Below are 13,332 nucleotides of genomic sequence, written 5' to 3' on the forward strand. Positions count from 1 at the left end.
ATTTATTAAAATCCATTTTAGGGGTACCTGTGTGACTCAGTTGGTTAAGCATCTGACTCTTGGTTTTGGCTCAGGTCATGATCTCACAGTTGATGAGATCAAGCCCTGCATCTGGCTCTGTGCTGACAGTGTGGAGTATACTTGGGATTCTCTCTCTCCCTCTGTCCCTGCCCTGCTCATGCTTGCTCAGTTTCTCAAACTAAACAAGCATTTATAAAAAGAGACATTATGAAAAAATCAATTTTAAAATGTATACAAATAAGATCACGGAGGAAAAAATTAAGTGAGCAGTGTGCTCACTTTCATAAAGTCACAAAAAGCAAAACTAAAGAAAACCAAAATTTGAATATCTGACACTTATATGAAAACTGATCTTGGCCTTTCTTCAAAGGGATGTAATTTTAAAAAAAGGAATAGAAAGGAAGAAGAAGAAAGGAAGAGAGAGAGAGGGAGAAAGAAAGGACATTTCAATTATTTTCTTATTTGCCTTAAATGTTTTGTAAAAGAAGTTTTCCTCTGTCCAAATCTGCAAGACCTTGCAATACCCGGACGATCTGTGCTCGATTTCTAATTATTCTACTACCATAAGCATATTTTTCTCAGGCCCTAAATTATGCTTGGAGAACATTTTATTTTTTCTGGAACTTGCTGTTCAAGTGCTCTTCCTAATTATTACGCGTAGCTTGCTGTGTGCTATGTATTTTCCTAAATTTCCTGACCTATGTGCACCTCACTGAAACTGTATCAAGTGTGATGGTATTAACGGAAAACGATACAAACACAAGAGATGAATTTCACACATGAAGGACCACAGAAAAACTCAAGAGAACATGGACTTTGATGCCAAAGCATAGGACATGCTGAAAACTTGTTTAACCTCTGTCCCTATGGGGTACCTGAACTCAGAGGCCATCTACTGTTCTTCAGAATAAGCCGTGAAAAGCAGCCTTTATTTGTAAAACAAGCAGATCTTACCATCTGTTCATGGTGAGGAGGGAAGGGCTAGGGTGATGAAAGCAGGCGACTACAGCTCCAAAAGGCTCACCTTGGCCAAGGCAGCAGAGTCCAAAGGCAGGGAACGAGGGCTTTGAAATCAGAGACACCTGAATTCGAGTCCTGCCTCCTTCCGGTACCGGCCTTGAGGCCCCAGCTAAGTCATTGGATCTGTTTGGGCCTCTTTTTCTCATTTAAAAAAAGAAAGTTACAGTAGTAGTTCTTCCAGTGGGCTGTGGATAGGACTGAGTAAGATATCCTTGGCATGTAATCATTTACTCTACATTCCTGTTCCTGTTATTCTCTTGGGAGAGGGAATCATTTTTACCCACAAGGTACCAGCCCCATTCAAAAATGCACTGATAGTTAAAAACTCACACTAAATACAAAAAAATCAGCTTCTAAATTATTATTCTAAATAACACAGTGATTCACCTATGCTTTCATCATCTGCGAAGGCTCCGGCATTTTCGGGTGTAAAACCGAGAGTTGTTTGGTTTAAGGAATTCCTCAGCAGGAAGCGGATACCTTTCTTCAGTATAACACCTTTGCTTCTCCTCAGCCCAAAGGAGGCAGCTTCCTCCAAAGGGGGGGTAGAGTCAAGAAAAGCATCTCTATCCCCAAACATCCTAGAGGCCAGTTTAACTTTCTTCTTCTCCAGTTCTCTGTGGGGAGAGCAACCTCCTTAAATCACCCTGACTCTGGTCTTGGGGCTTCTGTCCCTGGACACAGCTGTAGCTCAGTGGGCAATACTCCCCTCTGTCTAAAGCAACAGGAGAAAGCTCACCACAGGGTGGAGTTTTCTCCAGGGTCAAGGGCAAGAGGCAGGAAGCCAAGAATCACAGCAAAACAAGTGGAAATCAATGAAAGCTATTAGCGAGATGACTAAAATAGAGTGTGTGAGGTCAGGATGGACAAAGGGAGAAAGAAGCTAATGAGAGCACTCATCAGTCCGCCTAAGAACACACCCATCAAAGGCCTTAGTCTTGAAACTCAAAGACACACCTTTTCCCTTCTAGTAGGAAGGCAAACAATTCCCATGAAAACAAACCTGAAGGCCATAGAAAACCCCCAAACCCATGTAATTATACAAAGTAAGTACCGTATTTACCACATTAACTTGGTATGCAGTGATCAGCAGCCTTCACGTAGTCCAGGGCATTCTTGGTAATCTTAAAGTCAGATACTTCCAGAGGAAAGTGTTGACAAGCAGACATAAACGTGGTCCTTCGGTGACTTGACACCATGAACAGCGTGCCAAGCCAAGACACAAATGCCCGGAGGCCTGTGGGCAGCCAGGCCCGCTCACCAGCCTTAGAGCTCACACACTTCATGTCTGCCCCATGGCTAAAGTCACGGCACCACTGGCCAGATGCCTCATGAGCAAATACTAGGCGTCTAGCGACAACAAACCCAGCTTGATGGCAGACACCACAACAGCGGAGGTGGTAGAGGCAAACGCCTTCTGCACCCTGCCTAACTTACCTTCACCAGGAAGAAGGACACACCGTACGTCCGGAGGGATCGGGCGAGCTTGACATACTTGACCTTGGCTTCTATTTCGCTCATCTCTCCGCAGTTCTTATGCTCCTACAAGTGACAGCAGCAAGGACCAGTTATTGGAGTGGTGCCAGCAGGTGGACTTGGGAGAGGCGGTTAAGATGTATGGCACATACAGTTGATGTGACTGATCAGTCATGGGGTTTTGTGCTGGAGACCTCTCCGTGACACATGTACCGGCTGCCCAAGGATCAGAGCAGAGAGACAGCTCAAATGCAGGGCCTTGTTAACTAGAGCCGGATCCCAACCTCCCTAGAAGTTTTATAACTATACCTAGCAGTTCCTACAGTGTAGCAAGAGAGACCAGGGTCCCTGAGTGTCATCGACTTCTTGGAGAACTCCAGATTCCAAAAGATTCAGAAGCCATGCTTTTCGATGAGAGCCAAAACAATGTTCTCTGGGAGAGGTAGAATTCTAACATGCATCCAAAATATGTAGTTTCCCGAAGACCAGGATGTATAAATGCCTGCACATCAGAGTGCTTGGAAACAAGACTGGGTAAAAACTATGTTTTACACACAGGAAATTTCTATTTCAACTTATATTTACATCTCAATACCAAAAAAGACTGATATTCTGGATTCACTGGAGTGATTGTTTTATAGCAAAGCTGATAATAGGGCTGCTTTTTTTTTTTTCTTTTTTTTTTAACTATTTGCCTAGAAGAGACAACTTTCTGACTTTTAGGGAAAAAACATGGATTTTAAAAAGACACAAATTTTCAAATTCTAAGCTTCAAAACAAGTATCAGGACAAAGAAGCTACTTGTAGCTTCTTCCTCAGTGCATTTTAATAGCAAATCACCTTGTTTCAATGCTACCAAGATAATGCCTTTGAAATTAAATGTATGCACATTTTTCTCAGAAGGACTAAGTAACCTTTAGCAAGAAGGTTCGGATTAAGACAATAAATCTGCCCAGAGTAGAACTGTCAGCTTCTTTACTCTTGAGTCACTAATCATTTATTATATAAGTAGAGTACATGCACGGAGTATGAAACTATTATGTGCAGAGGCCCCTCTCATACTAATAGATGAGGCTAGCGAGTGAGGAGAATAATCAAGTTCTGTACATTTCCAATACCTGAAATATTCTCTTTTCAGCTCCTCTCTGCTTGATGTATTCTTTGGGTAGGAATTCCTTTAGACTGAGAGAGAGAAAAAAAAAAAAAAAAAAGTAAGGCATTTATTCTGTGATGAGAAAGAAAGCAGAGAGACTTTTTGTACAACTCAGTTAAGTCACTAACTCTCCCAGTATTTGATGGAACAATTAAGAACAGACTGTCACATCCCATGATGCACTTCAATAGGACAAAAATATAAAACCGGTCTGATAGAAAGGAACAGACTAACACTGAGAAGAACGAAACTCCATGATACATTGTGAAATGACAAGCAAAGGGTATAAGAGTTTCCTTGTGATAAAGGGAAGGAAGCATTTTTCATTTTATATCGTCAATGTGTATTTTTAAAACAATACAAGGATACACCTAGTACTAACTAAAATGATTCTCTATGGAAAGAAGGGAAAACCAGGGCAAAGGGAACCAGGATGGCAACAAAACCTCCAGATAGTCCTTGTTTTACGGTTATCATTTTAGAACCTCTTGAAATCACAAAGAGGGGGAAAGAATTCAACACCTAAAAATCTGAAGCAAACTGAAAAAAATCAACCTGTTTATCAAGTTGACAGTCTAACTATAGGGAGAAAAAAGATTTCGAATAACATCGGAAAAAAAAAGTCTTTTGACTATACATCCCTCGTGAGGTAAGTCTTCAAGTTAAAATGAACTACAGAAGACATGCTAAATATTGATAGCTTTATTTTAAAACTGCTATCATCTCTCTGCTAAACGTACAAATATACCACACACTATAAAATCAGGATATACTGCATTATATACCATTAAGATAAATTAAATAATAATTATGTTAGTTGCAAGAAACTAAACTTTTTTGCACAGATTAAAATAAAGTGAAAAAAAAGTTGAATGAAAACCCTGCAATCTTTCATTTGAATTAGAAATATTGGTCCGAACATCTGATTCAGTCTTTTCTCTGAAAAACTTTTTTAGTATGTTCACAGAGGGAGTGAAGGGCAAGGATCATCTGGTGGCAATTAGCACCCCCAAAGCCTTGACCAGGGAGCCCCCAAATATCATTTCCAGCTAAAAGGAATCAAGGATCCCTGGAGAAGTGACTGATTCTAACTCTGGGGTAGGGAATGTATCAAATGTTCTTGGGGCTTCTTATGCCTGAAATCAAAGAAGCTATCAAAATGACACTGGACTGACATCAAGGGGTAACCAGTGGCCAAAAACAGGATGATTTTTAAAACCTTATACAAAAGAAGAGAGGATATAATGAATCCACCATCCAGCTTCAACAATGTTAATTCAAGGCCATTCGTGACTTATCTACTCCTTCACCTATCCCTACCCCCGGATTATTTTTAAGCAAATCCCATACATCACAAACTTAATTTCATGCTCTGGGGCAATCAGAATGTCAGAAAGAATGACGACCACAATGGGTAAAAACAAAGATCTATAAAATCCCATAAAGACCCTTTAAAATAATCATTGGTCACCTTAATAGGTGGTTCGGGCACCAACTCCTACTGAAAACTGATAAAGGGCAAGAAACCAAGGTAACCACCAATACAGAAGAAGAAAAGGAGTCTAAAATCATCATTTTAGAGCTTCTAATGAAATAAGCAAGAGATCAAAACAAGTCTGAGTGGTTGCTAAAATAACTTATTTTATTTTAGTGACAAGTTAATGGAGAACTTTATAGTAGATGGTTCAGTCTGATTCAAACCCACTTAATCGATTTTATTATCAATCAAACTGGGATAACCAGACAGCACAGGCCTCCTAACTGATGTAACAGGAAGTAGACGGCACCACCCAGGAAGTATTCTTGGCGATAAAGAACAAGTAAAAATATAATTTCACCTAAATTTAATTGAGATGTTAGATCTAATTATTAGTTTACAAAAAGAAAGAAGATCATGGTAAGTGATACCACCAGGATACAATGAGCCCAAGTCTAAATGAGGCAATTCTAAAAATAACCTAGGTTCCTTGAAAATCAACAGCTTGGTAGAGATGAAAAAGAGGACATAGTAACAGAATAACGAAGTTTCAAAAAAAACATATCTACTCCAAAACTACAGTAATAACAACAGTGGAATGCTGACATAAGAATAGAATCACGAGTCCAGAAATTAACCTTTACCTTTAAAGTCAACTGATTTTCAGTAAATTGTTTTTCATTGGGAAAACAATGGTCTTTTTAACAAATGGTGCCAAGACAAGTGGATATCCATGAGCAAAACAATGAAATTGGACCCTCTACTTCACACCAAACACAAATATTAACTCAAAATGTATCAGAGACCTACATTTAAGCTAAAACTGTAAAACTTTTAGAATACAGGAATAAAACCTTATGACCTTGAGTTAGGCCAAGACTTAAGATACAATACCAGAAGCACATGCAGGAAAAGAAGAAATAAGTAGGACTACATCAAAATAAAAAAACTGGAACTCAAAGTAATACTATTAAGAAAGTTTGTAAGCAGCCCACAAAATGGGAGAAAACATTACAAATTAAGTACCCGATAAGGGACTTGTATCCTGAATACATAAGAAATCTTACAACTTAGCTATGAAGAGACAACCTAATTAGAAAATGGGGAGGTGATCTGTAAAAACATTTTTCCAAAGAAGATATACAATTGGCCAAAGCACATGAAATATGCCTAGTATCAGGAGCCATCAGGGACATTAAAAGAAAATTACAATATGATACCACATATCCACTAAGAGGGCTACGATAAAAAAAAAGGACAATCAATGTTGGCGAGGATATGGAGAAATTGGGATCATGATGCATTGCTGGTGGGAATGTAAAATGGTGCAGCTTCTGTGGAAAACAACTTGGTCGTTCCTCAAAATATTAGACAGCAATTCTACTCCTAGGCATGTGTCCAGGAAAAATGCAAACATGTTCATGCCAACATCTGTACATGAACGGTCATAGTATTTGTTATAGCCAAGGGTAGAAGCAAGTCAAATGTCCATAAACTGATGAATGGATAACTCAAATGTGGTTGATCCAGATGAGGGAACATTATTCAGCGATAAAAAGGAATTATGTGTGATACAGGTGCCAACATGGAAACACTGTGCTAAGTGGAAAAGCCCATCACAAGAGACCATATATGTGGTTTCATTTATAGGCAATTTCCAGAAGAGATCAATCTATAGAGACAGATAGGATCAATGTGTGCAGAGGCTAGGGGTGGGCACAAGGGACAAGTGTTCTAAAATTAGATCATGATGGTTGCACAGTCTTGTGAATACACTAAAAAACACAACTGTACAGTATAAATGGGCAAATTATATGGTATGTGAATTACACCTCTATAAAGCTTTTCTTTAAAAAAAATATTAATCAAATAGAATTTGTAGGCTTGTATATGAATCCTGACATGAAGTAAAATGTTATTTGTCAGACACTGGAGGAAAATTTAACAGTGTCAGCGTATTAGATGATATTATGGAATTACTAATTCTTTTTAAGTTTATTTATTTTGAAAGAGCAAGTGAGCACATGTATGCAAGCAGGGGAGGGGCAGAGAGGGAGGGAGAGAGAGAATCCTAAGCAGGCTCCGTGTTGTCAGCACAGAGCCCAAAGAAGGGCTCGATCCTACAAACCATGAGATCATGACCTGAACTGAAATCAAGAGTGGAGGCTTAACTGACTGAGCCACCCCAGACGTCCCAAAATTATTGCTAATTTTGTTGGGTGTTAGGACAAATTTGTGGTGTACGTGTTTAAAAAATATTTTTATTTTTTATTTGTCAGAAAAACATACTGAAGTACTTATAGATGAAATAATATGCTGCCTGGAATTTGCTCTAAAATACTCCAGCAAAGGGGGTGCCTGGGTGGCTCAGTTCGCTAAGTGTCTGACTCTTGATTTTGGCTCAGGTCACACTCTTATGATTTATGCGTTCAAGCCCCGCATTGGGCTCTCTGTTGTCAGCTCAGAGCCCACTTCGGATCCTCTGTACCTCTCATTCTCTGCCCCTCCTCTGCTTGGAGCACTCGTTCTCTCTCAAAAATAAGTAAACGTTTTAAAACACTACTCCAACCAAAACATAGAGGGGAGGTACGGTCAGGCCCGATTCTGGCCACTTGAACATTTAATGAAGGCTGGTCAATCTGCAAACCTTTTCCATTGGCAAAGATTTTAAGTATGTTTTCTGGAATTTCAGGGATCTAGTGGCAGAGCAATCTAGATTTCTCCAGAACCCAAGTCAGTCAGCAGCGGGAGAGTCTAAGAAAGATCTAAGCAGTAGCACCTTGGACATTATGACTATCATTAAGCAACTTCATGGACAAAAATGTGATTGAGACGTGGAAGGCACCGAGATGACAAAAAGAAGAAGGCTGAGTCACAGAGAAGTCAAGTACTTGTTAGTACTGGGAGCTCTGACCTCCCAGAGCAAGAGTGGATCCACCTGATAACATCGTTTTCCCCAGAAGCACGCTGAAAATGACAGCGAAAAGGCATCCCGAGTGGGCCACTGGACACTAGCTGCGCTGCTACCAGCAAAGGGAGACTTGGCTATGGTAACCAAAAGCATCCAAAAAGGGACCCAAGCCAACCCCTCAGAACAATGGCTTTTACTAGAAGAATGCCAGATGGCAGGGTCTAGTAGCCAGGCAGGGGTAGAACATGTTGGGCAGTAATGTCAGGAAAGTTCTGTGTGGCAGCAAGCTGCCTTCTATCCGAACCAACGCTCCCGTTCTTCAGTCGGTACAGAAAGCAACTTCCAGAAGCTTGCATTAGAGGTGTCAGCCTCAGTGTCCCTGGAGTGGACTTGGGAGTTTTGTAAGGTATTTGAAAATAGGAAGTGTGTGTGTGCCCGTGTGTGGCATGTGTTTTTCCCCAGTAAATCAGCAAAGTGCACAGTGTCAGCGTGAAGCTTAAAGGAACAGGCAGGCTGTCACCCCTGCCTGGCAGCCAGCAATGCAGCAGTTCCAGCCCAGGTGTTGTTTTGATTACCAAACGCGAGCTTGGGAGGCTCCTAAGCATCTGGGACATGCATCCAGGTGAAATCTGTCAGGCTTCTTCGACAAAATGGGTCAGTCTGTCAAACCTGATTGGACATTTTTCTCTTAATTAAGCAAGCTCTGGCCAAGCAAAGTCCCTCCCACTGCCTCCTTCAATATTCCCATCTTAACAGGGTAGCAGCGGTCTCTTCCTCCAAACCTCCTTACCCCTAGCCTTTTAAAGAACACCTTTTTCTGGGTGCAGTTACATCAGATACTTCATTTCGCTAAGATGGTGGGCTAGTCTAAGCTCTTCTTACACCCCCAAGATCAATGGGAAATTGAAAGTCTGTAGCTAGTAGGCTCTTCTCTTATGAACCACGCTTTTGTTCTGACCAACTCAGCTGTGCTTGCTGTCTACCCTTGCTGCTGACCAGGCATCACATGATAATGTAATAAGCCAGCAGAGCCCAGAAACTGCTAACCTGGTACAAAAAGAAAGCTACTGAATGCTTAAGAAAGGTAAGTATTTTTAAAAGTTATTAGATGTGAGACAACTGCAAAATACTGAAAAGAGAAAACCACAAAAATCTAAAAATAGCTCACCTTCGGATTGCTTCAGGAATTTCTTTAAATTCTCTCCTAGATGACGTGGTTCATCCAAGGAAAACAACATAGGACCCCAACCCGGGGATCCGCACCAAGAAAAAACTTTGGTCTTTCATCAAAAGATTAGCAAGTGAATGTGTAAGTTGAAAGTTTAATTGTAGGGTTTCAGAGAGGCAGGTATCATAAATTCTGCACTTTTTGGATTATCAACCATCTAAAATCATGTTGATAGAGGAGTTCTGTTAATAGCTGGTGCTTACTGAAAGTCAAACAGTTTCAGGTTCTTCACATATATAAGTAGATTAAAGACGTTCTGACAAAAGCCCTTGGAAGAAAATACCCCATTTTATACATGGAACATGAGGTTCACGTGATGCTATATTGTCCCCAGTCACAGCCAGTAACTTAAGCCTCATCTGTGGCCTCCAGAGACCATGTTCCTAGCCACTCAACACCCTGATCCTTCCAAGTTATCCTTTAGTCAAGAGTCTTAACCTGTGATCAGTATTTCAGAAGCTTGACACAAAGAATGAAACAAGAGAAACACCCAATCAGATAATGATAAAAATTACCGTAGCAGTGGCAGAGTTTTAGAAATGCCCGGAAGACACCGAACAAGAGGAATTTAATCAATGCATTTGGGGGAGCAGGGTCTAGACTCAAATCTAGATGTTCACCAGACCTTTTTCAATATGAAATTAAAGCTGCTTCTTCAAGGAGTTCCAAAAGAGGGATCCTAAATATCTTCTACGGTCTGGCAAGAAGTATACAAGCATATGAGCCAGCTTTGATTGTGAGAAATGTGAACCTACTTCTCAATGGTCCCAGAGCTGCCCCAAGTGCATGATCACAGGCAAGTCCCCATTCTCTATGCTGGTGTGATCATCTGAAAAGGACATAGGATTCCTTCCTAGGAGTGTTAGTGCTTATAATTGAACGCACAAAGCAGTCTGGTGTTGACCCAGCAAAAAGAGTAAGTAGATGCTCAGAGAAGAGGGAAGGTAGAGGGGTATGAGCAGGGGCAGTGTCACCCAAGGGACACTGGAACACCCAGGTGTCCTGAGTGCAACCTTCATGGTAAATCACCGAATGACCAATAATGACATCTCAAATTTGATAGCACAGAACATTCTCAAAGCCTGGTCACAGGACCATCAGCAATCAGTATCAGCGCTACCTGGAAACGGTCAGAAGGGCCAAATTTCAGGATTCATCCTGGACCTGCTGAATGAGAAGCTCTGGAAGCAGTACTGTGAGTTTTAACAAGCCATCCAGATAATTCTGATGTATGCTGATGCTGGAGAACCAGTAACCCGGTGGGCTAAAGGCTCGAGGGACAGAATCAGACACCCCGGCATTTGAAGCCAGAGTCAAAGATGAATATATCTGTGCAGTTGAGGGTACTGGTTAAATTCTGGCTAACTGTGGTGATGATAGGGGAAGAAGAAAGCATCTACTGAGCTGGGAAACACTAACAGTGGGATGTAATGTAGAGGGAAGATTGCAGGGAAGCAGCCCGGGAAAGGGTGTGAGGACTTAACCTCAGCCACACAGCAGTTCTGTGCTCCTGAAGCAATCCCAGTGTCCTTTGTGGGACACTTGATAGGAACCTGTCTGGGGGCTCAGAGGCAGCTTGGGGCAGATGGTGACTGGTTTGAAAGTTCTGGAGTCCGAAAGTAGTTCGGGAGGTAGGCGCCAACCTTAGGAGGCTGCTGCTAAAGGGAAGCATGAAGGCACCACCGGACGGTCACAGGCTCCTAAAACCGACACGAGAGCCCCAGGCTCCCAGGTGCACAGAAGAGAGGCAAACACTAAAGAAGCTACGGGGTGGGAGCGATGAGGAAGAGGAGGGAAGGCAGAGCTGAGGGAAAACACAAGCTGAAATGCCTCCTTCACCATTAGTCTGAAAATACAATCCCCAGCCAAATTATTCTGCAGACCAACTCCAAAGGGGGAATAGGAGTTTGAAGAAACGCCAAGAGAAAAACAGACTCAAGGCCTCCCTACTGTGTCAAAAGCTTTGCTTGTTGACAAGAGAATTAGGTTGAGTGTGTGGTGAAAAACTTCCAAGTCCACTCTGATTTCTTCAACAGAGATTCGTAGCCTGAGTCGCTTTGTTTTCTCAAGAGAGTATGTCCAAGGCACAGGCCGACAGGACGAGGGGCTATGGCCCTGGGGGCCGAGAGCGATCCTCACCTGTTACCCACGTACCACTGGGTTATCTGCTCCTGCAGCACACAGCGCCATAGAAGATTGTCCGAACTCCAAGGCCTATGAATTTTGCCTTCACCAGATGTTATACGTCCAACCTCAGTGAACCCAAGCTTCTGTCACCTCACAGACTATTTGTAACTGTCTTTTTAAAAGAAATGTTAACTGTGGAAACATTGGGAATATACCTATCCTATGGTCATATTTGCTTTATGATTGCTACCCGTTTTCAAAGAGAGATTACAGATTTATCTGAAGTCCCTACCACCCTTCTTCCTCTCCCCAACTATATTCACTTTCTTATAGTTTCCAGGCATATTTGATTATGCTCCTTCATCTCCTTCTATCTGTAAACAACATAGTCTGTTTCTCTTTGTGTGTATTTTTAAATTCAACAGATTCGTTTTCTGAATGTCTTGTTTCCTCTGTAAAGTACTTTGATGCTTTCATACATTTAAATTTGTGCCCATCTAATGGACATGAAATGCTATACCCTTATTGATTTTGCATTTGGTTTACTTATGAGGCTGAATATTTTTCCATATCTTTATAAGTCAGCCGGATTTCCTCTTTTCTGAAGTACCTATTTGCTCTCCAGGGTGGTCATTTTCTTAGTTTTTTTTCTTTCTTTCTTTCTTTCTTTTTTTTTTTTTTTTTAACGATTTCTTTGTTCTCTGTAGTATATGTTGCAAATATGCAAATTTCTTCTTCCACACTCTGGAGCTTCACTCTTAGTTTGTTAATAGGTTTTGCCCAATATTTTAATTTTAATAAAGATGGGTTTATCAACTTTTAGAACTCTTATCATCCAGCATCAGTAACAGAGTATTTTAATTACTATAGCTTTATAAGAAATTGGGTATTTGTGTGAGTCCTTCAAATAGCCTTAGTCATTCTTTAGGCTTGACTAGTGCATATTAATTTTTTAACAGTTATACTGGAATATACATATAATCATATGTTTTATTTACTCAAGTGTGATTAACATACAGTGGCCTATTAGATTCAGATGTACATCACAGTGATTCAATACTTACATACATTACAAAATGATCCCCACAATAAGACCATCTGTCATCATATAAAATTATTATAATATTACTGACTATATTCCCTATGCTATGCATTACATCCCTATGACCTATTTACTTGATAACTACAAGTCTGTATATCTTAATCCCCTTCACCAATTCCAATTCAATAATTCTGCTTCTGGGTATTTAATGGAAGGAAACAAAAATACCAATTCAGTGAGTTACAGGCACCCCTATGTTCACTGCAGCATTATTTATAAAAGCCAAGATATGGAAGTGACCCAGATGTCCACTGATGGATGAATGGATCAGGAAGATGTGGTGCATATGTACACAATGGAATTATTTGGCAAAAAAAAAAAAAAAAAAAAAAGATTGAAATCTTGCTATTTGCAACAACATGGATAGATCTGGAAGATATTGTAACTAAGTCAGAGACAAATATGATTTCACTTACACATGGAATCTAAAAAACAAATGTACACACAAGACAGACAGACTGATAGATATAGGAAACAAAACAACTGATTACCAGAGAGGGGAGGGGCTGGGGGGTAGGCAAAATAGGAAGGGGTTAAGAGGTTTATATATATTTTAACATTAGGTTTTCTCATTTCTTGGTATGTGGGACTTGGATTCAAATTGAAGTGAATTTTACAGATAAAATGAATTGCTTTTATGACATTCAGTTTTCCTGTACATTAACCTAACAAACCACTCCATTTATTCAGATCTTGACTTACACTCTTCAATGAACTTTTGTCTTTTACCATTTTATTGGTTAGATCCTGGGGCTTTTTAAGTATCTCTATTCATAGGTAAATCATACTTTTTGTTATAAAAGTTTTTTTTTTTTTT

The 13,332-nt window shown here is 40.4% G+C and overlaps 1 protein-coding gene across 2 annotated transcripts in view; it reads right to left on the minus strand.

Annotated features, from left to right (window-relative positions):
• TLN2 (talin 2) overlaps positions 1–13,332 on the minus strand; it is a 440,503-nt gene that overhangs the window by 169,910 nt on the left and 257,261 nt on the right. For both annotated transcript variants that reach the window (XM_039218977.1, XM_039218971.1), the window contains exons 10-11: positions 3,636–3,699; positions 2,479–2,583 (exon numbers count right to left, since the gene is read on the minus strand). In XM_039218977.1, coding sequence (XP_039074908.1) covers positions 2,479–2,583; positions 3,636–3,699 — 169 coding nt within the window. The remainder of the gene's footprint in view (positions 1–2,478; positions 2,584–3,635; positions 3,700–13,332) is intronic.

Source organism: Hyaena hyaena, unplaced genomic scaffold (assembly GCF_003009895.1).
Source record: "Hyaena hyaena isolate Hyena2069 unplaced genomic scaffold, ASM300989v1 scaffold_15, whole genome shotgun sequence".
Classification (NCBI taxonomy): Eukaryota; Metazoa; Chordata; class Mammalia; order Carnivora; family Hyaenidae; genus Hyaena; species Hyaena hyaena.